This window comes from Myotis nattereri, assembly GCF_964212035.1.
Source record: "Myotis nattereri genome assembly, chromosome: 3".
NCBI classification, from domain to species: domain Eukaryota; kingdom Metazoa; phylum Chordata; class Mammalia; order Chiroptera; family Vespertilionidae; genus Myotis; species Myotis nattereri.
This window is the reverse complement of record NC_138077.1, coordinates 152,612,983-152,637,199: the sequence shown is the minus strand read 5'-3', so window position 1 is coordinate 152,637,199 and position 24,217 is coordinate 152,612,983. Positions and strand designations below refer to the sequence as shown.

At 39.8% G+C, this 24,217-nt stretch overlaps 1 protein-coding gene across 1 annotated transcript in view; it reads right to left on the bottom strand.

Annotated features, from left to right (window-relative positions):
• Positions 1–24,217, bottom strand: part of COL24A1 (collagen type XXIV alpha 1 chain) — a 320,488-nt gene that overhangs the window by 16,262 nt on the left and 280,009 nt on the right. Inside the window, exons 51-57 of the mRNA XM_081088262.1 lie at positions 23,003–23,110; positions 22,857–22,910; positions 22,294–22,356; positions 19,109–19,162; positions 10,777–10,812; positions 3,708–3,743; positions 3,579–3,605 (exon numbers count right to left, since the gene is read on the bottom strand). Coding sequence (XP_080944388.1) covers positions 3,579–3,605; positions 3,708–3,743; positions 10,777–10,812; positions 19,109–19,162; positions 22,294–22,356; positions 22,857–22,910; positions 23,003–23,110 — 378 coding nt within the window. The remainder of the gene's footprint in view (positions 1–3,578; positions 3,606–3,707; positions 3,744–10,776; positions 10,813–19,108; positions 19,163–22,293; positions 22,357–22,856; positions 22,911–23,002; positions 23,111–24,217) is intronic.

The window sequence follows — 24,217 nt, the reverse complement described above, 5'->3', positions numbered from 1 at the left end:
AAAAAGATGAACAACATCACTAATCACTAGGGAAATGCAAATCAAAACCAGAGTTAGGTACCACTTCACACCCATTAGGATGGCTATTAAAAAACCAAATAGAATATAACAGGTATTCTCAAGATGTGGAGAATTTAGAGCCCTGTGTATTGCTGGTGAGAAAGTGAAATGGCGCAGCTGCAGTGGAAAACAGTACAGCAGTTGTGCAAAAGGCTAAGCATGGAATTACCACATGATCCAGCAACTCCACTATGCTGAAATGGACTTAAAGCAGGGAGTCTTAACAGATGTTTGGACACCTATGTTCATACCAGCATTATTCACAATAGCAAAAATATGAAAGCAATCCAACTGTCCATCTGGACAAACAAAATGTGGTAATACATACAATGACACATGCTACAATGTGGATGAACCCTGAAGACATATGTTTAGTGAAATAAGCCAATCTAAAAAGGAAAAATACTGTATGACTTCACTTCTATGAGGTACTGAGAGTAGCCAAATTAATAAAGATAGAAAGTAGAATGGTGGTTGCCAGGGGCTAGGGAAAGGGAGGAATGGAGAATTATTACTAATTGAATATAGAGTTTCAGTTCTGGAAGAAGAAAAAAATTCTGAGCATGGTTGCACAACAATGTGAATGTACTTAATACCATTAAGCTGTACACTTAAAAATTATTAAAATGGCCGAAACCGGTTTGGCTCAGTGGATAGAGCGTCGGCCTGCGGACTGAGAGGTCCCAGGTTCGATTCCGGTCAAGGGCATGTACCTGGGTTGCGGGCATATCCCCAGTAGGAGATGTGCAGGAGGCAGCTGATTGATGTTTCTCTCTCATCGATGTTTCTAACTCTCTATCTCTCTCCCTTCCTCTCTGTAAAAAATCAAAAAAAATAAATATTAAAAATAAATAAATAAATAAAAAACTCTTAAAAAATTATTAAAATGATAACTTTTATGTTATGTATATTTTACCACAATTAAAATAATAAATAAATTAATATGTTCATTATCCCTTACACCTAGCCAGCTCACTTCTGGAAATTGGTCCTACTGATATTCTGTGAACTGATATGTATATGAATAACACATTTGTATTGTTTGTGTCAGGAAAAGACACAAACAAAACAACTTAGACACCCATTAACAGAAGCCTGAATGGATGAATAAATTGTACATTTTTAAGTGAAATGACCATGTTTCATTTTGTGTGTGGCAATAAAAACACAATGACTTTTAGTAGATTAGTAGTATACAGCCTGGTGCAGCATTTATGCTAAGGTACCAGAAATTTTAATCACCATCAGTGCAAATGTCAACTCAATAAAAAAGGCAACTTTTATCAATAGCCATTAAAAAGGAAAAAGGTCATAACACTTGGCCACTCATGGATTTTGTTGGCAATATCTATAATGATATAATTTCCAATGTATTCACAAAGCTCACTTCATGCCTGGCCCATAGTAGGCATTTAATGTGTTGACTGTTAATTTTTCTCAAGGGTAGCCTTTAGGGAAGGCAGGCCCAAAGAGACTATTAAGATAATTTGCTTTGGAAGTCATTCAACAACATTTAAGAGTGCTTATCTGAATGTAAACCTTACATTAGGTACAGTGAGGGAATCCCAAAGAAGTAGCTTCCTACATGTATTCTAGTTAGAACATATTCTTACATGAAAATCACTTACTGTTTATGGAAAGGTAACATAAAATAGAATACAGAGAATGAGTTATCAGATTGGGGAGACCAACAGGGAGACCAGGAAGCTTCATTATAACTTGGGGGAGTATAATTGTCACATTTCTCTCACAATTTATTTGAATGAGACGTGGACCTGGTCAGGGCACTCCAGTATTTTGAGAATTCTTATTTTCCAGGCATCTTAAAATCACTGGATGATGCAAACATTGATGGGATAAGAACTGATGTCAGGTCACACACTTCTCCAGGCTGAAGTAATTGCTTATTCTAGGGGACCAGGATGGTACCAGCAGTTGTAACCGCTCAAGTCACCAATCCAGGTTTCACAGTTGACCCATTAATTAGAATAACTGAATTGAAAATTCCTTATCCCATTTAATGATTTAAATGATTACTGTTCCCCCCACATCAGACACAGACATATATACACATCCTATTCTTCCCTTTATCCCACCAATCATTTTTGGTTAAGTTTGACTTCTTGTTTATTTCTTTGTTAGTTTTTAGGTATCTTACCATGTGCCCTGAGTTTCGGTCATCACCATGGTATTTCAAAAGCACCATCAATTTATGTCCCTTTTCCTGAAACACTTCCCTCTAGCTATTCTATTTTAGGAACTTGAGTATCTTAACTTTATTTTTAAAAGGGAATGAGATTAGAAATTTTCAAACTTTTCTTATCTTGACCCATGGTAAGAAATACATTTTACATCATGACAAGATTCACACAAACAAACATATATTTAACTGAAAAGTTTTGCAGTACAATATTTATTCTTACTAGTGGAGATACACTGATTTTTGTTTTATTTATTTATTTTTTGCTTTTATATTGACCCAGGGTGAAAGGAAGAACAGAAAAGTTGACAGTAATTTGAAGATTTAAAGAAAGACATCTGCATTGATATTCATTCCAGGAAAGGTTTCATTAATCAGATGGACAGAAAGGGGGAGTAATTTTTAAAAATCATAGAGAAATGAACCTCACATTTCCAAGGAGACAGTCTTCCTTATGGCACTTTGCTTGAAAGTTATTCCCTACCCTGATGAAAAGCTGAGAGGGATGAAGAGTTTCTGACTTCTGTGAGTAGGCCATAATGATCAACCAACTAGAATGCCACAGATCCAAATGACACTAGAGAAGCACGTTGAAATAAGTAAGGCTTGGAGGGCATGGGACTGGCCATTGTTTGGAATAGCGTCGCCACCAGTGGATCTCATTTATGCAGGAAATCTAACCAAGGACCACTGTATTTGACCAGGATGCTGTAGGGGTGGGGTGTGGGTGAGGTTGGGGATAGAAGGAGATCCCTTATAGAAGGCAGGAAGATAAAATGGATACAGAATACAAGGGAAACAAAGCTGGGAACATGAGAAGCCAGAAAATAGTACCTGACAATGAGGCAACAGAAGCATTGCCTCAAAGATAAGGGTAGCAAGCTTTGGGTTGTAATAGGTAACAAGAAAATACATAAGAAGTCTGAGGGCTTCTATAGCCACCAGCAACTGAGAACGATTCATATGAAGCTTAACAAGTGAATAACTCTGATTGGGGGGGAAAAAAAAAAAAAAAAAAAAAAAAAAAAAAAAGGAGAGCTAGGGACCAGATGTAGGAAGAAATGGAGGGAGTTAATATTTTTTGACCAATCATTATGTCAGGTACTGTGCTGAGTGCTTTACTTCTTATTTAAAGCCATCTCTATTTTAGAGACAAGAAATCTGAGGCTTGGACTTGATGTTATTATAGCTGGGAAGGTTCCATATCAGATTAGCAGAAAGAACAGAGGCAGGTGAGAGGGACATGGGGGGAGTTAATGGGAGCTTTAGAAAGTTAATGAGTCACTAAGAAAAAATAAACAAAACCAAGAAAACTTACTCTTGGGCCTGGTGCTCCAGGTGGACCCTATGACATAACAAATTAAAAAAAAATTATTCAGTAGATATCTCAAGTCAGGCAAACACATAAGCCTCAATGATACACAGATATAAATACAAATAAACTCACAGGAGGCCCTGGTTGACCTCTTGGTCCTTGGGGACCCTAGAAGAAATGGAGACAAAGCACAATATGTATATATTATGCTTTTGGTTTGATATAAACAAGACAACGAATAGTCAACCTCTAACATTGCCTTTTTGTGTGAGGCAAGTCTTAAGATACAGAGTTGTATTAAAATTATATGCTCTTGCATTGAGTTATTACCCACATTCATGAACAAACCAGATATTTATTTTTATCTATTACTTATATTAGAAACTGAACTTACTCACATTAATAAACCATCATAAATATACCACTTAAAAATGTTAATACTAAGTATGTTTTTCCCTTTATTTCTAACATTCACCTAATTATCAAAGATGAAAATTTCAGTGTTCTTAGATATCTCTCTTTCCTTCAACATCCATCTATAAGTTGGTTACTAACTATATTGATTTCCCCTCTAAATCTTTCCAAAATACTACTTCTCCATCCTCACAGCCCTATCTTAGTTCAGTGCTAGTCATGTGCTGTGAACTGAATGTTTGTTTCCCCCAAATTCATATACGGAAGCCCTAATCTCCAACGTGATGGTATTTGGAGGTGGGGCTGTGCAAAGGTCATGGGGAGCCTTCCAACAATATAACATTCATTAGTTCTTTTTTATTGATCTTGCTAACACACCATTAAGGAAAAGTAATGAATGGTAGTGGTCTTTTAAGTGGAGACACAAGAGAGATGATCTCTCTCTCTCTCTACCATGTAAGGATATAGCAAGAGGGTGACCTTCTGAAAACCAGAAAGAGAACCCTCCATCAGACTTGAAATCTGTCAGCAGCTTGATTTTGGACCGCCCAGGCTTCAGAACTGTGAGAAATAAAGGCTTGTTGTTTAACCCTTCCAGCTGATGGCAATTTGTTAAAGCAGCCCTAGCTAAGACTCCATGTTTTGCCTGGATTGATCTTCTGATTTCCTGCCTGAATTTATTCTCTCTACTATGCTAACTACATTCTACGTATAAAATGGAAATCTAATAGTGTAATTACTTAGTTGAAATTATCCAATGGCTCTTTATTGTTTAGACGATCGAGTATAAACTTCTGAATTGTGATAGCCACCATTTATTGGGAACTCACTAAATGCCAAATTGTATGCTATATTCCCATTTTACAGTCAAGAAAAGATAGTGGTTAAGTAACCACAAATAAGGGGCAGCTAGGATTAAAATTCAAGTCAATTGGATACAAAAGTCTATGTTTTTAGTTAATGTGCACCTGTGCCTCTCTTCAAGGTCTGGCCTCACTTCCACTCGCTTACTCCCCCCCCCCCCCCAACATATCCAACACTCCATCTATAACCAGCTACTTATAGATCTCTGAATCTTCCAAATTCTTTCATACATGTATTCTTTTGCATGTACTATTTCCTGTCTAGGAATGTTCCTTCTTACCTTTTCTGTCTGTTTAACTCCCATTCTTCTTCCAATACTTCTTTACTGGGAAAACTCGGTAACGAACTGCCAACCCCATGTCATCTCCCTCTTGCTCAACTAACCACTTCTTCTGCATTCCACAATACATGACACATTGGAAAGTCCCCAGGGACCCTTGAAAGTGAGTTAGTCATCTTTTCATTTTCTGAAACAAGAATAGTGCCTAATACACAGTAGGTGTTCAAAAGTTGTTATTGAATGAGAGAATGAATTATATCAAAATTAGCTATATTAATTAGAAATTAGAATAGTTAAAACATGCATAGCAAAATGTGAAAAGTTAGTTGGCATTTTCCAAAATAAAACAATAATAATCATGATAGAATGGGGGTTACCAGAGAGGAAGGGGGCTGGGAGAAGAGAAAAATGGGTAAAGAGGATCAGATATATGGTAACAGATGGAAATTAGACTTTTTGGGGTGAGCATGCAATAGAATACACAGCTATTGAAGTATAATGCTCTATACCTGAAATTTATATATCGGTATTAACCAATAAAATTAAAAAAAATAAAGTTCACTCAAAATTTGCTTTGCTTCATGGTCAACTGAATGTTAAGACTATATTGGGTCAAATTTAGATTATGGTTAAAATATAAAAAAGCAAAAGTTATCTTCTGCTGAATTTTAAATAGTGTTGTATTAAGCATGTTTTATTGCCAAAGCTGTTAATTTTAAATATATTATGACTAGAAAAAATAATACATAGTAACTTAAAAAGGGTAGAGTACTCCAACACCATGCCTGCTGGGCATGTCTTTGCATAATATATCACTATAACTTAAAGTAGAGATGTATAAAACATGTACCTCAGAAGCTGCATGATAAGTTACAGAAGGCTGTCTTGGAGATAGCCTTTTAAATATATAGAGGCTCAGAGTTTGGCTGTGTGTGTTTCTCCATTCTGGATCAACATGGTAAAAATAAAGTTGACATTTCACCCCACTTAACGTATTTCTGACATTTGCAAAAATCTCACTGATGGCTCAGTACAAAATATATACCTTCTTTGTGACTTTGAAAGAGACATTTATCACAGAAAGAAATAATTACTTATACTGCTGATTTTATTGAGTTCATTTCAGCTTGTTTCCCAGAATAAGTCATATCACCACAAATATGCTCAAACAAAATACTTCAAACAAGACAGGGCAGGACAACCCCAATCTGCACAGAACAGGCAATTGCCCAAGTAAAACAAAATGTTATTCCAACAATATAACATTTATTAGTTTTTTTTTATTTCTGTTGCTAACACACCATTAAGGAAAAGTAATTCACTCTCTTTAGTTATTATATAAAGCAGTTTATAATAAAACTCAATTGTCTATGTTAATTTTTTAAAGGTAACCAAATTAAGGTGAATAGTTATGGTGGTTTTGGCTATAGTGAAAGCACTACCTTTGAAAATAGACTTTCTCTTGATTTAATTCCAGAATTTACTGATGGTCCTCTAAAAATAACATGTTCTAAAATTAGACTTTGAAAATAATGATAAGTGCATAGCCTTGAACCAAAGTATTTATGTAAATATGCCAGGGTCCAACCCCAGCAGGTCCAGGGGTTCCCAAAGGCATAGACGGAGTCGGCGAAGAAGGAAGGACACGGAGATAGTGTTCAGTTGATCAGCAGCCTAGCCAGGATCTCCAGCCAAGTTCTGGTCTGGATCTCCAGAGAGGTTCTGCTGTTTATTGTCTTGTTACATCTGTATTTATACCAGTTGATTTTAATCCTGTCAATTTCTATTACAAAGGTTAGGGCGTTTCTTATCTCCATTCCAGGGAGTAAAGATTATGTAGCTTAAGCATGATTGTTTGTAGTTAAAGTGATTAACTACCCGCCTGGCACTTAGTTAAGGAGTTTCATCCCCTCCCTAACTTCAGGGAAAAATCCCTACCTGGGGAAACAACCTTTCTCGGAGAGGTGACCTTGGTTAAAACACATAGCACTAAGGGGAGCAAACATATTAAGAACAGTATGCTATATACGCCAGGTCCCTTGAAACATATGCTGTGCAGATGTTTCTTTCCTGCAGCGACTGTGTCAAGCAGCAAGGATGGACCGACTTCCGGCATAAATACAACCATGATTTAGATCCATAATCTTTAAGTTGGCGTACCTAAACAGAGCTTTCCTTTTCTTCGTTATAAATTGAGAAGCTTGTGTTATGGGATGTTTAACAACACCCCTCGTCTCTACCCACTGGATTCCACTAACTCGTCCTTTCCCCTCCTCCTTGGGCACTGGAAGTTTGTACCTTAATTATGAAGAGTGCTATGGTAACCCACAGAGCAAAAGGATAATAAGTATATTAATTCAGGAAACACTACTCTACTAGCTTAAATTGAAAATAACTATTAATTTTAGGGAATAGTATGCATTTATTAATCAATTCACTTCTCAAATAGTGCCTACGACATGGCGAGCTCTGTTCTGGACATGTAACCAGTAGATCAAAGTTCCCTGCTCTCATGAAGTTTAAATTCTAGCACAGGAGACAGAAAATAAATAATTTCAATTAGTGCTAACAGCCATGAGGAAAACAAAACTGGATATTGTGAAAGAAAATGAGCAGGAATAACGAGACAGGGTAGTCATGGGAGGTTTCTCTAAGATGATATTTGAGCAGAGACCCGAATAATGAGATAAAAACTAGTCATTTGAAGAGGAGGTGAAAGAATTTTCTAGGTAAAAGGAAGCCATGTTCCAAAGAATAGAAAGACATTCATCGTAGTTGGCAAAGAGAAAATGGTACATGAGAGTGGAGAAGTAAACAGGGCAAATTCCTGTAGGGCCTTGTAGGGCAAGTGAGGAGGCATAGGGGGGCTTTAAGGAGGAGAGTGATATAATTGGACTTATATTTTTACAATATTACTCTAGTTGCTACGCAGAGAAAGGGTTTCAGTGGGGAAAAGTGGAAGCAATAAAAAGAGGGCTGGAGTGCCAGGGCTGAAGAATGAGGGAAGTAGATGGATTCAGAATAGTAATTGGAGCTCACAAGAATTAACTTCAACTTCAAAGGACTGTTATTTATTTATGTTCTATGCTTTTGTTCATTCTTTCATGAGGGGCTTCTTTATTTTTCTTTTATGTAGAAGCTCAGACTCTTACAGCTGGAAGTAGGTATGCTCTAATTCTTACTCAGTGTGGGAGTGCCAGTCCTGTAACCTGGAGAGACAGCCAGTAGGCTTCTACTGAGAGATCCTATCTCACAAAACTATCTTGTGAGATTCATTATTATATTACACAGGCCATTATAACATTGAAATCAGGCTAGCATTCCATATGTTTAGTCAATAAGTACCTACCTTGTGATAATTATGTGTCAGGTACTATGATAGACTGGGAATTATGTGGTATCACAAAACTTACCATCTTTCAGGGAGCAAAGCACAGAAACTGAAAATCCAATGCAATAAATAAGCCACTTAAATTTTATTTTCTAGAGCAAGTCACATATATTCCTTCTTCCTCAAGGCAAGCTTTCAAATATCTGAAGACAACTATCATGTCCCAATACCCCAAGCCTTCCCTAATACTTTTACTAATAATTTATTAAATATTTATTGAATACTCACTATAAGACGGACACTGCTTTAGGTGTTGGGGACACAGTATTAAAACAAATAAAATTTCTGGGCCATGGAGCTTATTTCTAGTGAGGGGAGATATAATAAGCAGAAAAAAAAAACACAAAAAACCCCAAACTAATAAATGGCCAGCATGTCATGTGGTAAGAAAATAGGTCAAGGAAAAATAGGAAATCTCAGACAGCTGGGAGGATTGCTATTTGACATAAACCTGTCAGGAAAAGCCTCTCTGAGAAGGGGACATGTAAGTAAGGCACTAAAGAACAGTCGCCAGGCATTGTACTTGGTCCTGGGTATCCTGTCCACAGGTGGCAATGGGGTGAGGCTAAAGCATCAGCAAGTCCACCCTGAGCGGGTTATCTTTAAATTGAAACCTCAAGATACATAGGAACCACAGGGATAAATCCTATGGATGAGAAAAAGCAAGTGCAAAAACCAGGAGGTAACGAGAGAACAAAGAGAATGAGAGGGATGACCAAGCTGCAGTGTAGCAAAGGCTAAATATCCCAGATATTTCAACTGGATTTTTTAGGACATGGGTGTCCGATACACTACCAACCTAAGAGAGCCCTCCTCTGGAGGTACTTTAATTTTGTCCACGTCCCCCGATGGGGGTGGCTGTATTCCTTTCAGTGCAGCCTCAGACTGCAGGCAGGCATAATCCATTTGATTTGTAATCCATTGGAGCCACTAAATGTTTTTTTTTCTTTTTTCTCACATGAAATAGTTGTGAAATAGGTACTTGAGGTTTCCTAGTCCTGATGGAAGCTTATGTTCCAGTCTGAGAGGGTGGGGCAGGGAGGCAGCTGGAGACAGACGGGTTTGGAAAATGGGCTAATTCCAAGCCCCCCATATTTTCCTTTTCCCTTTCCTCCCCTGCTGGGGGATCTGGCTTCACTGTGTACATACATCCTTGCTTCCTGTTCTAGTAAGCCTGCTGAGAAAATGTGAGGAATTTCTGCAAATTAAGCACATCTATTTTAACACTCTTTGGGCTTTTGGGGCTCTCTGAAATCACATTATTTCCATTCTTTTGCTAATTAATATAACTGTAACTTTATTATTCTGCAGCCCAAGCATACCCCAGGGTGGAAAACAAAAATCTCAACTGTCACTATGTAATGTTGTTATCTTTTAATCAAGACTTTATGTCTACCTTTAAGTTTATTCTATGTGCCTTCTGTTCTTGGTTTCAATCCCCTCCATTTCACTCCGTGCCTGCCCTGTTTGTGGCTGCTGCTTAAAAAATTCATTTGTATCTGTTGGGAAAGTGACCCCTTTACAGAATATCTTCTTTAATTCAGAAGAACTGGCATTCCAGAAAAGTAGGAAATAGTGCCATTTAGGTCCCCAAATGGCTGTGTATCTGTTTGCTCAGCCGCTCGCCATTGTTTCCAATGGACTGAAATACACAACTAATGACTTGCTTCGGCTTTGCAGACCTCTCAGCTGCTGACTGGACACAGTGGGTGACACCTAAAGCGACCTGGCAGTGCTCTGGCAGCACCTGTGAGGAGGCTATCCTTCTCCTGATGCCGGGTAAGGCAGATATTCCATTTTACACAGGGACCTGGGAAGGATGTGACAGGCAGGTTCTTAAATAAGTTTAGGATTTACTAGGTTTCACTACTCTATACCACATGTTAGTTCTACTCCCTGAAAATTATCGTTTTACTTTTATTCCACAAGGATCAGATACATAACAATGAACACATCAAACAAGGCCCTTGCTTTCATATAGCTTATAGGAGTGATGGCGAACCTATGACACTCATTTTTTTGGTTGATTTTTCTTTGTGAAATGGCATTTAAATATATAAAATAAATATCAAAAATATAAGTCTTTGTTTTACTATGTTTTCAAAAATCAAAAAATTTCTACATGTGACACAGCACCAGAGTTAAGTTAGGGTTTTTCAAAATGCTGAAACGCCTAGTTCAAAAGGTTCGCCATCACTGGCTTATAGCCTAGTGACAAGTGATTCTACAACCACAGATTCAGTTAAACTTACAGTTTCACCTCTAAAGCCTTTGTCACCTCTGGGTCCCTAAAAGAAAAAAAAAGATGTTATTTAGTGTTATTAATAGTTATTTACCAAACATAGTTGAGGTTGTTTACAGAAACAAAACAATTTGTTTTTAATCTAGCATGACTTGTTTATACATTTATATAAATTCTAGTTGTTTTCTTTTCCTAAGGAAAAAAAGAGTAAGACAAAAACAAAAACAATTTATTGATTTATCTTGCTGTCTGTTTTGCAATCCCTAGCTCCACCTTAAAGAGAGACAGGGATAACAGCTACATATTTATTCAAATAAGTCCAAACAGCTGATTGACAGTCCATCACAACAATTTAGAAAGGAAATTATAGGTTAAATCCTTCTATTTGTTTTCCTCAGGCCTTGAAAAACCTTGTTTCTAGGGAGGTTTCCGCTTCTATCCTCTTCTCATTCTATTCCTCCTTCTGAGCTGATTCCCAATGATGCGTTATATACATTTGCATTCAGTTTAAAATACGTTCTAATTTTATTTCAAACTTCCTCTTTGACCCATGTGTTATTTACAGGTGTGTCATTTAATTTACAAGTGTTTGAAGATTTTCCTAGTATCTATCTAGTTTATAGACTTTTAGTTTAGTTCCATTATGGTCAAAGAACACACTTTATTTGACTTCAGTTTTTTTAAGTTTAGTAAAATTTGTTTTATGGCCCAAAATATGATCTATTTTGGCAACGGTTCCATTGCATTTGAAGAGAATGAATAATCTGCTATTGGGTAGATCTACTGCTTTTTAAACTGTTAATATTTTTGTGTTCAACCTTGTGGAAACTATATATACAGTTTTTTAGTAAAAATAAGATCATACTATTCATCTTTTCTGTAACCTGAATTTATACCTTTACAATATAATATGAATGTTCTTCCATACACATTCCTTTAGATAATTATAATTTTAATAAATTGTGATAATATTTTATTGAATTTCACATTAGATTTTTTCTAACTTTTGTCATAATAATTAATACTGTGATAAATTCTGCTTAAGGAAACTCTGATAGAAATTGCCCTGACAGATGGTTTGAAATTGAAGGCACACCTGCAATAAATGGGAGTGTATACTGCTTTTGAAATGTGCATATTCTGTTATTCTTTGTTAATCTTTCAAACAAAAAATACTACCTCATTTATTCACCATTTGTATTACTTCTTTTGTATTTGCTATGCTGTCCTTAACCCATTTAAAACTAGGATGTTAACTTTTAAAAATTTATTTAAGATATGATTACATATTTTGTTACACCCTCCAACACCTCCAACCCAGTTTGTACATATCTCATTATAGATTATTCTAATCAAATATTGACAAATATGTTTATATATATTTGGAATGATTGGTCAGGGTTTATAATATTAATGTCATATTATATACTCTTCTATGCATATTTTTCATACTTAACAATACATTATAAAATAACTGCAAGTCAGCCAAACTAGATATAACTAATTTATTTAAATATTTGCATTATCCTATATAATAAAAGGCTAATATGCAAATCGACCGAATGGCAGAACAACCGGTCACTATGACGTGCACTGATCACCAGGGGGAAGACGCTCAATGCAGGAGCTGGCCCCTGGTGGTCAGTGTGCTCCCACAGGCGCCTAGCCAGAAGCTGGGTTCACAGCTGGAGAGCGCAGCAGCCTTGGCAGGAGCCTCTCCCACCTCTGTGGCAGCACTAATGATGACTGCCTCTGGGGAGCGGGGTAAGCCAGCAATTGGACATCCCCTGAGGGCTCCTGAACTGCAAGAAGGTACAGGCTGGGCTGAGGGACCAACCCCCCCCACCCCCCCAACAACCCCAAGGGCATCAATTTTGTGCACCAGTCCTCTAGTATTCCATAAAACGGTTAGGCCACAAGATATTCAGCCATTCTTCTACAGATGAACATTCATGTGATTTCAAGCTTTTTTGCCTATACAAACTGTGCTATGAAAAAAAATCTTTTAAAACTTTCCTTAGTGTATTAAGTGTTCTTTATTCCTATAGGATAAATTCCATTAAGTGGAACTGCTTGGTCAAAGGATCCTATCTAATAAAAGAGAAACATGGTAATTGGCGTACGACCGCTACCCTTCCCATTGGCTAATCAGGGCAATATGCAAATTAACTGTCAGCCAAGATGGCGGCCAGCAGCCAGGCAGCTTGAAACTAACATGAGGCTTGCTTGCTTCAGTGACGGAGGACTCCAACGTTCCCCGCCTGCCGCTGCAGGCCTCTGAGCTGCAAGCAACTATGTAACAAACATAGAAGCTAAACAAAACCCCAGAAACCTGCCGGGCTTCAGCCAGCAGGATCGCAACATTGTAAGCAAAGGCCAGAAACCTAATTTCAGCAGCGGAGGCCTAAGAGCTGGAGCCAAGCCTCAAAGCTAAAGCTGGCCCAGAATAAAAAAGAAAACAAAAGAAAAAAAGGAGCGGTTGGGAGCTTCAGTCCCCCAGCCTGAAAACAGCCCTCAGCCCCTCACCCAGACTGGCCAGGCACGCCAGTGGGGACCCCCAACCTGAAGGGTGTGTGACCAGCTGCAAACAGCCATCATCCCCTCACCCAGGCTGGCCAGGCACCCCAGTGGGGACCCCACCCTGATCCAGGACACCCTTCAGGGCAAACTAGCCAGCACCCACCCATGCACCAGGCCTCTACCCTATATAGTAAGAGGGTAATATGCCTCCCAGCACCAGGATCAGCGGAGCCGCGAGCCCTCCCGGCACCGGGATCAGCATGACAGGGTGCAGCGCCCAAACCCCCTGATCGCCCTGCAGCTCTGTGTGTGACAGGGTACGGCGCCCCAACCCCCTGATCGGCCCTGCTCTGTGTGTGACAGGGTGCAGCGCCCAACCCCCCCCCACCCCCTACCCCCCACCCCCGCACGGGCCCTGCTCTGTGTGTGATGGGGTAGAGCCATAACCTCCCTATCGGCCCTGCCCTGAGTGTGAGAGTGGCGGCACCCGAACCCCCTGATCGGCCCTGCTCTGTGGGTGATAGAGGGCGGCGCCCCAACCCCCTGATGGGTCCTGCTCTGTGCATGACAGGGGGCTGCACCCCAACCCCCCTGATGGGCCCTGCTCTGTGCATGACAGGGGGCAGTGCCCCAACTCCCCAATTGGCCCTGCTCTGAGCCCGACCAGGGGCTGCACCTAGGGATTGGGCCTGCCCTTTGCCACCCGGGAGCAGGCCTAAGCCAGCAGGTCGTTATCTCCCGAGGGGTGCCAGACTGCGAGAGGGCACAGGCCGGCTGAGGGACCCCCCTCCCCCCCGAGTGCACAAATTTTTGTGCACCGGGCCTCTAGTATATATATATCTACATTGATAAAAGAGAAACATGCAAATTGGTGTCACTCTGCTACCCCCACCAGCCAATCAGGTGAGTATGCAAATTAACCCAACAAAGATGGCGGTTAATTTGCATATGCAGGCTCAGAGCGAAGACTGAAGACTGAAGATGGCTGAAGATTGAAGGGGCTTGGCTTCTCTGCTGCGGTTGGAGCGAAGGCCCGGGTCCCGGGTGCCGGAGGAAAACTGGTGCCAGCAGAAAACTGGTGTCAGCACCCAGGGGAAGGAAGGCCTATTGCACGAATCTCTCCGTACAATGGGCCTTTAGTATATATATATATATATATTATTTATCTTTTCATAAAGGCTGCAATTCACATTTCTACCAGTGATACATGAGAGTACTGTTCTTCCTACATCCCTTTCTGAGAGGTTGGATATAATATCTCATTATTACCTTAGTTTGCATTTTCCTAACTAATAGTTACGTAGCATCCTTTCAAATAATTATTGATCTTTTGAATTTGTTCTTTGTTTTTCTATTGCGTTTTTCGTACCAATTTCTAGAAGCTCTTTATACATTAGCCCATTATATATTGTATGCTTTGCAATTATTTTTTCCCAATTTATACAGAGTTGGACAAAATTAGGTTTACAGTTGTGAGTACATGAAACAGAGTTTACTCTTATTATTTCTTTTACAGTTTTCAGATTTCCTATTTTATATAAACGGTCTCCTTAACCCTTAAGCTATATTCTAGTTTTCTAGATAACTTTCTAAAAGTTTTAATTGTTTCACTTTTCTTACATTAAAGTATTTCAAAGTTCATCTGGGATTTAAAAAAAATTGGGCAAAATAGAGTTTGAGTTTCTTACGTGGTGGTGGGACTAAAAGTAAACCCATCTCCCTTCCATGACACTGGTGTAGGAGTGCATATGTGGTTGAATCCTGGTTGATAGACATAAGAAAAATACAATGGGAGACTTCTGAAAAAAAGTTTTATGTTTCCCAAGGTAGAGTTATAGATCACTTTTCACTTTGGATAATTATGTCTGGAAGTGACTCCTCAGAAATGGTAGCCATCTTGCTATAAATGTAATTATGAAGCAAATGTTGAGGATGGTAGAGTAGAGATATGGAGATAATCTGTTCTTGGATAACATGATAGAGTCATTAAATTAACCAAATCTGAAGTCCCTTCCTGCCTCTGGGCTCCCCATAATATGGCATAAACTTCCTTATTGATAAAGCAGTTTGATTCAGGGTTCCTATTACTTGAAGCCAAAATCATCCTAACTGATATACCATTTTTTCTATAATTAAATTCCTGTATATATTTTGAGATCTAATTCTGGTCTCTAGCCTATTACACTGATGTATTTGTGTATTTCTTTGTACTACCATGTAGTTGCATTTATAATGACTTTAAAATAATGTTTTCTTATTTAGAAAAGCAAGTTTCTCATCCCCTACCACTGTTTTCTTTCACAAAGTTCTGGCCATTCTCAAATGCTTATTCTTTCATAATAAACTTTTCTTAGAAGTTTCTTTTTAGTATAGAAAAAATTGAATATAAAAAAAATTTGACATGTATGCTGAATATTATAAGGGCCCTAAGGAACCATTCATAAGCAAAACACTGTTAGGCATTTTAACTGCATCATTTCTTTATCATGTTTTCCTTGACCAATTAATATTTCACATTTTTGACAGAGTTCAACCTTCCATAATCAGAACAGAATGTGTTCCAAAGTTTGCTGAAGAACCACCCACTGAAATATGAGAATTCTCCCTCTTACAATGCCCCAGTTAGACTAGGAGCTCTGAATGGTAAATGCTGAAAGTCTAGAGAAATGTCGTTATACATTTAATTTTTTAAATTAAAAATCCAGTAAATTTGGCAGTGAATTCTTTAAATTTACCAAAGAGAATAGTATACTTAACACTATAAGTATAACATGGAAGCATCTCATTTTATATTTTAAAACTTTGTGTCTCTATAACACTTTTAAATACTTGAAAACTTTGATTCCCTGCAGGTGTAGCTTTCTTCTCCAGGTCTCAATTTGCCTATTTCTACTGCGTTCTTGCTTTTGTATGTTTAGACTATTATTAGAACTGTAAATCTCTCTCAAGACCATCTCTCCAACATTGTCTTATTTTTATCTTATTTCCTAGCCAAATTTCTTAAGGCACTGGCATATATTAACTATCAGTTTCCTCTCCAAACAGCTTGAATGGGTGGAAAGAGCACCGATCTTGAAATAAGAAACATCAGCTATGTAATTCCCTAGCTTCATCACCCTGAATAACTAAGAAACCTCAACTATTTCCTTATGTCTTAAGTGGAAAAAATAATATTCACTCCCAATTTTCCTGTAAGAATTTGAAAAAAAACTATCCTATATAATAAAAGGCTAATATGCAAATAGACCGAATGGCAGAACAACCGGAACAACCGAACAATTGGTCGCTATGATGTGCATTGACCACCAGGGGGCGTGTGTGGAACATGGCAGGCGTTGGCCCCAGCGGGATGGTGGAGCAGGTGAGCAGGGGTGCCAGACCAAGGTGAGGCACCAGTCGCTGTCATTGGGGCGAGCCTCTGGTGGTTACTAAAACTTTTTTGCTCCTGCGCACTGTGGTCCTGCCTGGTGCTTGCACCTGTTGCTGGCGCTGGCCCCACTCACACCCACTTCCAACACCAGAGCTGCTGCTCACACCCGCTGCTGGTGCCTGACACCGGTCACGATCACTTGGCACCATCAGCGGGTGTGAGTGGTGGCTGCTGGCTCTGATTGCCCCTGAGAGCTTCTCCACCTCCCCTGAGCCTGAGGGGCGATCAGAGCAGCAGCTACTACTTGCACCCACTGATGGCACCGGTCCCGCTTGCACCCGCTGCTGGCGCCGGCCCCAATTGCGCCACACTGTCAGCGGGTGCAAGCGGGGTCAGCACCGTCAGCACATGGGAGCAGTGGCAGCTGGAGAGGGGCTGATGGCAGACAGGGGAACGGGGGCCATGGTGGGAGGGGCTGGACAGGGGCACTGAGGATGGGCTGAGACCTGCCCCTGTGCCTACTGCAGCTTTGCAGCCCACAGTTCCTTTCAAGGTGCACAAATTTGTGCACTGGGCCCCTAGTCCTATCTAATAATAGACAAACATGGTAATTGACCTAATTGACCGTACCTTCGCTATGCCTCCCATTGGCTAATCAGCACGATATACATATTAACCGCCAACAAAGATGGCGGCTAATTTGCATACTGCAGGCAGGGCGGGCCAGCGCGAGCCACCATCTGGCCCCATGTGCTGTCTAAGCCCTGCCCCGAGCTGGGACCTCTGTGTGTGGCCCTGGGCAGCGGGACCCTGCGGCCGTGATTGTGATCGGAAAGCTGGGCTGCAGGCAAGGTGGCCCCCTGGAACCCAGGAGCCCGTTGGTGAGGTCTGCAGGCGAAGCAGCGATCAAGCTATGAGGAGGAAGGTGGGGAGTGGAAGGAGCTATAGGAGCAGCTCTGGCCAGAGACTGAAGACTCTCGCTGGAGCAAGGAGCAAAGACTGAAGTCTCCAGCTGCAGGGAAGACTGTGTCCAGAGCGAAGATGAAAGGCGGTGGCCAGAGTGAAGGTTTGGGTCCCAGGTGCCAGAGGAAAACTGGTGCTGGCAGCCAGGGGAAAGAAGGCCTATTGCACGAATCCATGCAATGGGCCTCTAGTCTATAATAATCCTATATAATAAAAGCCTAGGTGGAGTCATGCGTGACGTCATCACAAGATGGCCACCACAAGCTGGCTGGCAGGGGAGGGCAGTTGTGGGCGATCAGGCTGGCAGAAGGGCAGTTGGAGGCAAACAGGCCAGCAGGGGAGGGCAGTTGTGGGCAATCAGGCCAACAGGGGAGGGCAGTTGGGGGTGAACAGGCCAACAGGGGAGGGCAGTTGGGGGTGAACAGGCCAGCAGGGGAGGGCAGTTGGGGGCCATTAGACTGGCAGGGGAGGGCAGTTGGGGGTGAGATAAGGCCTGTAGGGGAGGTCTGTTAGGAATAACCAGGCCTGCAGGGGAGGGCGGTTGGGGGTGAACAGGCCTGCAGGGGAGGGCAGTTAGTAGTCAATCAGGCTGGTAGGGGAGCGGTTAGGGGGCGATGAGGCTGGCAGGCAGAAGCAGTTAGGGGCAGTCAGGCAGGTGAGCAGTTAGGAGCCAGTGGTCCCACATTGTGAGAGGGATGTCCGACTGCTGGTTTAGGCCCAATCCCTGTGGGTCCCAGATTGGAGTGGGTGCAGGCTGGGCTGAGGGACACCTCCTCCCCGTGCATGAATTTCGTGCACCAGGCCTCTAGTAAAAGCATAATATGCTAATTAGACTGGACATCCTTCTGGACGTCCTTCTTTCTGGACAAAGCAATAGTGGGTAGGGGCTGCGGCAGAAGTGGCAGAGGCCCCCGGCTGCAGTGGTGGTAGGCGGGGGCCAGGACCAAGGCCCTTGCATGAATTTTGTGCATTGGGCCTCTAGTTATTAAATATTTTTATCTACTTCCTTCTTCACTGATATCTGTACTCTATCTTCTAATGCAACTTATTCTCTAAAATCACTACCTCCTTGAAACTCATCTAGCTTAACTTTATACTTTTCTGATTTTCTTATTCTTATCAATGATTTCTTTCTTTTATAGTGGGCCCTTTTTTTCTTAGCTGTCAGCTCTTCTTTTGCTATGCTCTTTTCATAAGAACTGATTCTTTTTATTGCTCTAGTGATCACCACTATGCTTATGATGCTCAAACCCTCCTCCTCAACACTAGTTCTATTTTCCTTTCTCAATTCTCACTTTAATGGATACCTCACTATATGCACCTTCTTCATTATACAAATGATTTCTAAGAAATCACCTTTCAGATCAAAATGTACATCTATTTTGCCCTTTGCTTCTTAAATACCCAGGGTGATCTTTTGTGGAACACTTTAGAAATAAGATTAGAGGGAAAAAAGATGAAAAAATGACCTGTGTTGTGATAAACTTACAGTTCTACCTGTTGGGCCTGTTATACCTTCTTTGCCAAGGGGGCCAGTGTTTCCCTGTAGGAGTAAAAGAAAATAGTCTCATTGCCAATATAATTCAGAAAAATTCTAGAAAATTTCTTGTGCAATGGTAAAATAGTCCATGTCTGCATAACTTTAGTTTTTATTATAAAATCTTATAGTATTAACAGAAAGCACAATAATTTTGATTTGTGTGTGTGACACAATTCTACATCCTACATAATAAAAACCTAATATGCAAATCGACCGAATGGTGGAACAACCAGTCACTATGAGATGCACTGACCGACCACCAGGGGGCAGACGGTTGACCAGTTCCTATGATGTGCACTGACCACCAGGGGGCAGGCGCTCCAACTGATAGATTAGCTTGCTGCTGGGGTCCGGCCAATCAGGACTGAGACAGGCCGGACACACCCTAGAGCCCTCCCACGGCCCCTACCTGGCTGGCCAACCTCCTGCATCCCTCCCAGGCCCCTATCATGCACTGGTGGGGTCCCAAGGCCTGGCCTGCACCCTTTCGCAATCTGGGACCCCTTGGGGGATATTGGAGAGCCAGTTTCGGCCTGATCCTGCAGGCCAAGATGAGGAAACCCAATGATGCACAAATTTGTGCACCTGGCCTCTAGTATTATAATACTTTCCTATCAGGAGAGTTACATTGGTATAATTCCTAACAAACTGATAAATCAGCATTATAATTTTTATGTATTGGTAACTTGTTCGCAGGCTTCATCCCCCGCCTTGGTTGGGGCATGTGCAGGAAGCAACCAATTGATGTCTCTGTCTCTGCCCCTCCCTTCCACTCTCTCTAAAAATCATTGGAAAAATATCCTTGAGTGAGAATTAACAAAAAACACCCCCCTCCAAAAAGATTGACTTTAAGTAATCATTTGTAAAGATGATACCCAGCTCAAAAATCCACAATCAAATCAAGAGAGATGATTTCTTAACCTAATCAAATATATCCTTCGGATTGGCTTACCACTGGAAAAAAAAAGTAAAGAAAGCTTTCTAATAAATGTGACTGTGATCTGACTCTCTGAAATAATGATTTGTTAAAAGAATGGAGAGATAGTCCAGCCGGCATGGCTCAATGGTTGAGCGTCGACCTATGAACAAGAGGGTTGCGGTGGGATTCCCAGTCGGGGCACATGCCTGGGTGATGTGCCTGCAGGAGGCAGCTGATCAGTGATTCTCTCTCATCATTGATGTTTCTATCTCTCTTTCCCTCTCCCTTCCTCTCTGAAAAAAATAAAAAAAGAATGGAGAGATATACATGGACTCTATAGAAAGTAGTCCAAAAGAGCCAAAAATTGTCTGTTTATCTAAATGTGTCCAAAAGATGAGGTGCTTTGGTTGGTACCAGTTAACTACTAAATATGTATTTGAAATGGTGAATAATTAATCCAGGTTTCCTACTTTAATTAAATTTACTTAATTATCAAGTATTTATTGATTACTGATCAAGAACTATGCACAAGGCCACTTAATATCCATTTTACTTATGCAATTATTAAGAAACCTTCTAACATATCATTTGCTCAATCAGTTGTGGATTCAAATTCTGGCTCTTGAGCCACAGACTTAGTTTCAGAGACTTAGTTTTCCACCTGCAAAATGGGGATAATGGCATCTCTCAAAACATTTTTATGAGGATTAAATGATATAAGGGACACAACTGTACATCAGTACCTGGTACATAATAGTCTTTGGCTAAATATTAACTTATCAAGATTTTTCACTTAACTCTGTAGTGACTTACCAAATGAATATCCACACTTACAAATTAGCATCTGTGAGCTAGTTACCAAAACTTTAATATTGATGAGCTGATAAAGTTTCTGGAGCTGCAAAGCAATATAGGCTCAGATCCTGGCCTACAGATAGCTAGTACTTGGTAAGACTCTGCTTAGGGCAGATGCTAGGCAAGCAGCCAACTTCTCTTTGATAATACCAAGAAAGAAGTTAATTATTGAGAACGTAATAAAATTAGAATGAGTGGGTTTTAATTAGTGGGGAACTTAATACATGTAAGAACTTAGAGCAATATTTGTCATAGAGAAACCTATCATATATAACCCACTTGTGGATAATCAAGAATTGCACTTTATATAAAAGCACCAAGTTTTCATGGTTCTTCAGAAATCATAAAAATAACTAATAAAGTTGCACCTGAAGAAATGTTGAGAAGGGGTCTTTAAATAAACATTTCCCATGACAACATGGCTCTTTGTATTACTGAAAAGAATTACTGTGAGAGTTAGGGAAGAGGTGCAGAATTTCAAAAACTTGACTTTTCATTTAATATTCTGCACAAGACAGTGGTTTTCAATTGTAAAGTTCTCCCTCAAGATTCCTTTCTCTTGCATCCGAATCACTTTCCTTCTTCCTCTCTCTGCTCACTCTATCCACCCTTGCCCTAGCAGCTGCTGTAAGTCATACAGGTATTCTACTAATGTCAAACCATAGTCTATTTCTTTTCATTTTTATACATCATCTCCTCAATTCGAAGACAATGGTTAATAAAAACAAAACATAAAACCAAAAAAAGTAAAAAAAAATAAAAACAACTAAATCAATAACCAGTAGCTACTAGTGACTTATCCATCCTGTTTATATTCTCTACGGTTTGCAATTCCAGGCACTAAACAGCTAATTGGAGTTTTTCAGACCCTGATCTTTGCAACTCTTTAAGTAATTCTTCATCACTCTCTTGGGATGCCTACCCTTGAGCTGGGAAAACATAGCTGTTGGGAAATATTTTTCAAAGTGCGGTCTGAGGTGCTCTGGTCATAGGCAAGCCCCTGCAGGTGGTGCATGGAGGTGGTCTCTGGTTGTATTAATGCGTATAACATAACACTGCTTTATGTTTTTGTTCCTAGTGTGAGTTAATAAATACATTATCCAGTATTCACATTAATTCTTATAATTATTTTTTTAAAGTGAGAACTGGAAAGTGTGGGTGGTCTGAGGGGTCTTTTGCTCAAACTAATATATGAACTGAAAAAGGCTGAGAACCTCTGCATGTGCTCTAGTGAGTTTCTATATTAAAAATCATTTTATTAAGTCATTAATTTGGAGTATATTAATTTTAGAGTTCTTAATCTCAATTCCTATGATCAGCAAAGAATCACAATTTCTGGGCAGAATGACTTTGTACTCACTCTTTGTCCAATAGGACCTTTAGGACCTGATATTCCAACAACACCAACATCTCCCTCAGGACCCTAGAAATACAATAAAAAACAAAAAGTCATTCTTTAGCTCTGTAGAAACATTTTACACATGAAATCATCTCATATCAATATACTCAGAATTGCCTTTAAAAAAATGGAATGTGATAGTTAATGATGTCTATGCTGAAGTATTTTGGAGGAATTGTACTCAGGTAGGTCTGCACTTTACTTTAAAATTAATAAAAAATGGATTGAGAGAGGGAGAGAGGGATGGACAGATAGATAGGTACATGATAAAGCAAGTAGAGTAAAATGTTAATGGAAAAATGAAGAAGGGACAAAAGCAAGTTATTCAATAAAACTGCTGGGAAAATATACAGTTGCATATGCCTTATAATGAACATATTTATAACTCAAATGTATAACTGTACTAACTGAAATTTGGCAGATTAAAAAAATAAAAGCTCAAATCAGAGACTAAATATTAGTATTTCAACACCTTTTTTTTTTCTAGATAGCTAGAAGACTAGCAGAAAGTTATGCAAGCATACTTTGGGGCCTGGGAATCCTTGGAAACCTGTCAAACCTTGAACACCATGTTCTCCCTGCAATATAAATAGATATGATAATGATCATTGTGCAATGATGTTCTAGCCTGTAGAACAAGTGCATAGTAAGTTTCTGAGGTGGCACATACAGGCTGCCCTTTCAGGCCAGGCTCTCCACATGGTCCTTGGTCACCTTGGGCTCCTCGGTGACCCCTTTTACCTTGAATTCCAGGTTGACCAGGTAGCCCTTGTTCACCCTACGGACAGGAACAGAAAAGTGATCTTGACTTTAAAACCTAACCAATATTAGATTTTAAATGAAACTCAAATATAGGCCTATCCATAGGCATAGAACAAGGCACTGGGGAAATAAAATTCTGCACGAACATCCTCCCCACCAATATTTTCCACATAAGTAATATTTGATTACTATATATAAGAAGTGTAGCAGTGGTAAAGGAGAATTCTAGAGACTAGTCTTAAGTGTGGAAAGAGGAGGCAAGGGGATTCCTACAAAACAAGGAAGATAGTGGGGCTATAGAGAGAATGCTGAGGGCGTGGTGTGTGTGTGTGTGTATGTGATCAAACTTGTATTTTGTTTTAATTGCTATTATTTTTCTGTGGTTTCTTTACCATACATAGATTTCAGCTATCCAATACCAGAAATGGAGAAGTCTCCTGAAGTGTGAACACTGGTTTTTGCCACAATAACTGTTTAAATTCCATCATTAAGAAATGCCCACTATCTGTTTCCTAAGGTTTCTTTGATCTCAATCCTCTCTGCTCCCTCAAAGTTCACTTTAAAGACATATTAAAAAAAAGACATATTTAATCACAATTATTTTAAGTCAGCTCTTTTTAAAATGTATTTTTATTTTGTTTTTGAAATGAGAGTGGTGATAGCTTTCATACCATTTCTAAAAATAAATGTAAGAATCAGGTGGAGATTAGAGACAGGTTAATGAAAACATGATGCTTGGTAGACTTTGACCAAAGATTTTTTAAGATTAACAAATTATCATTCACTTTCTTGAGTCAAAGGTATAGGGCAGGGACTTGACAAATATGGGTTCAATTTACTGCAGAAACACACATAAGAGATAGGGGGTCTTTCTTATTTTCCTATTTTAGCATTTGCTCAGCTACATTGAGTTATAGTGGAAAAGGCAAATCATTAACACAAGGGTCAAGTTGTAAACAATACGTATCTGGCTCATCATTTTCAGTTTACTGGTATAGGTCAGAATATCCAAAAAGTCTTTAGAAGTGGAATTGTGAATATGGAATTAAGAGGTAATAATGATGAGGGTGCCAGTGTCTTAACCCTAGACTTTTATGAAATAAACTGGATTCAATTCCCAGTC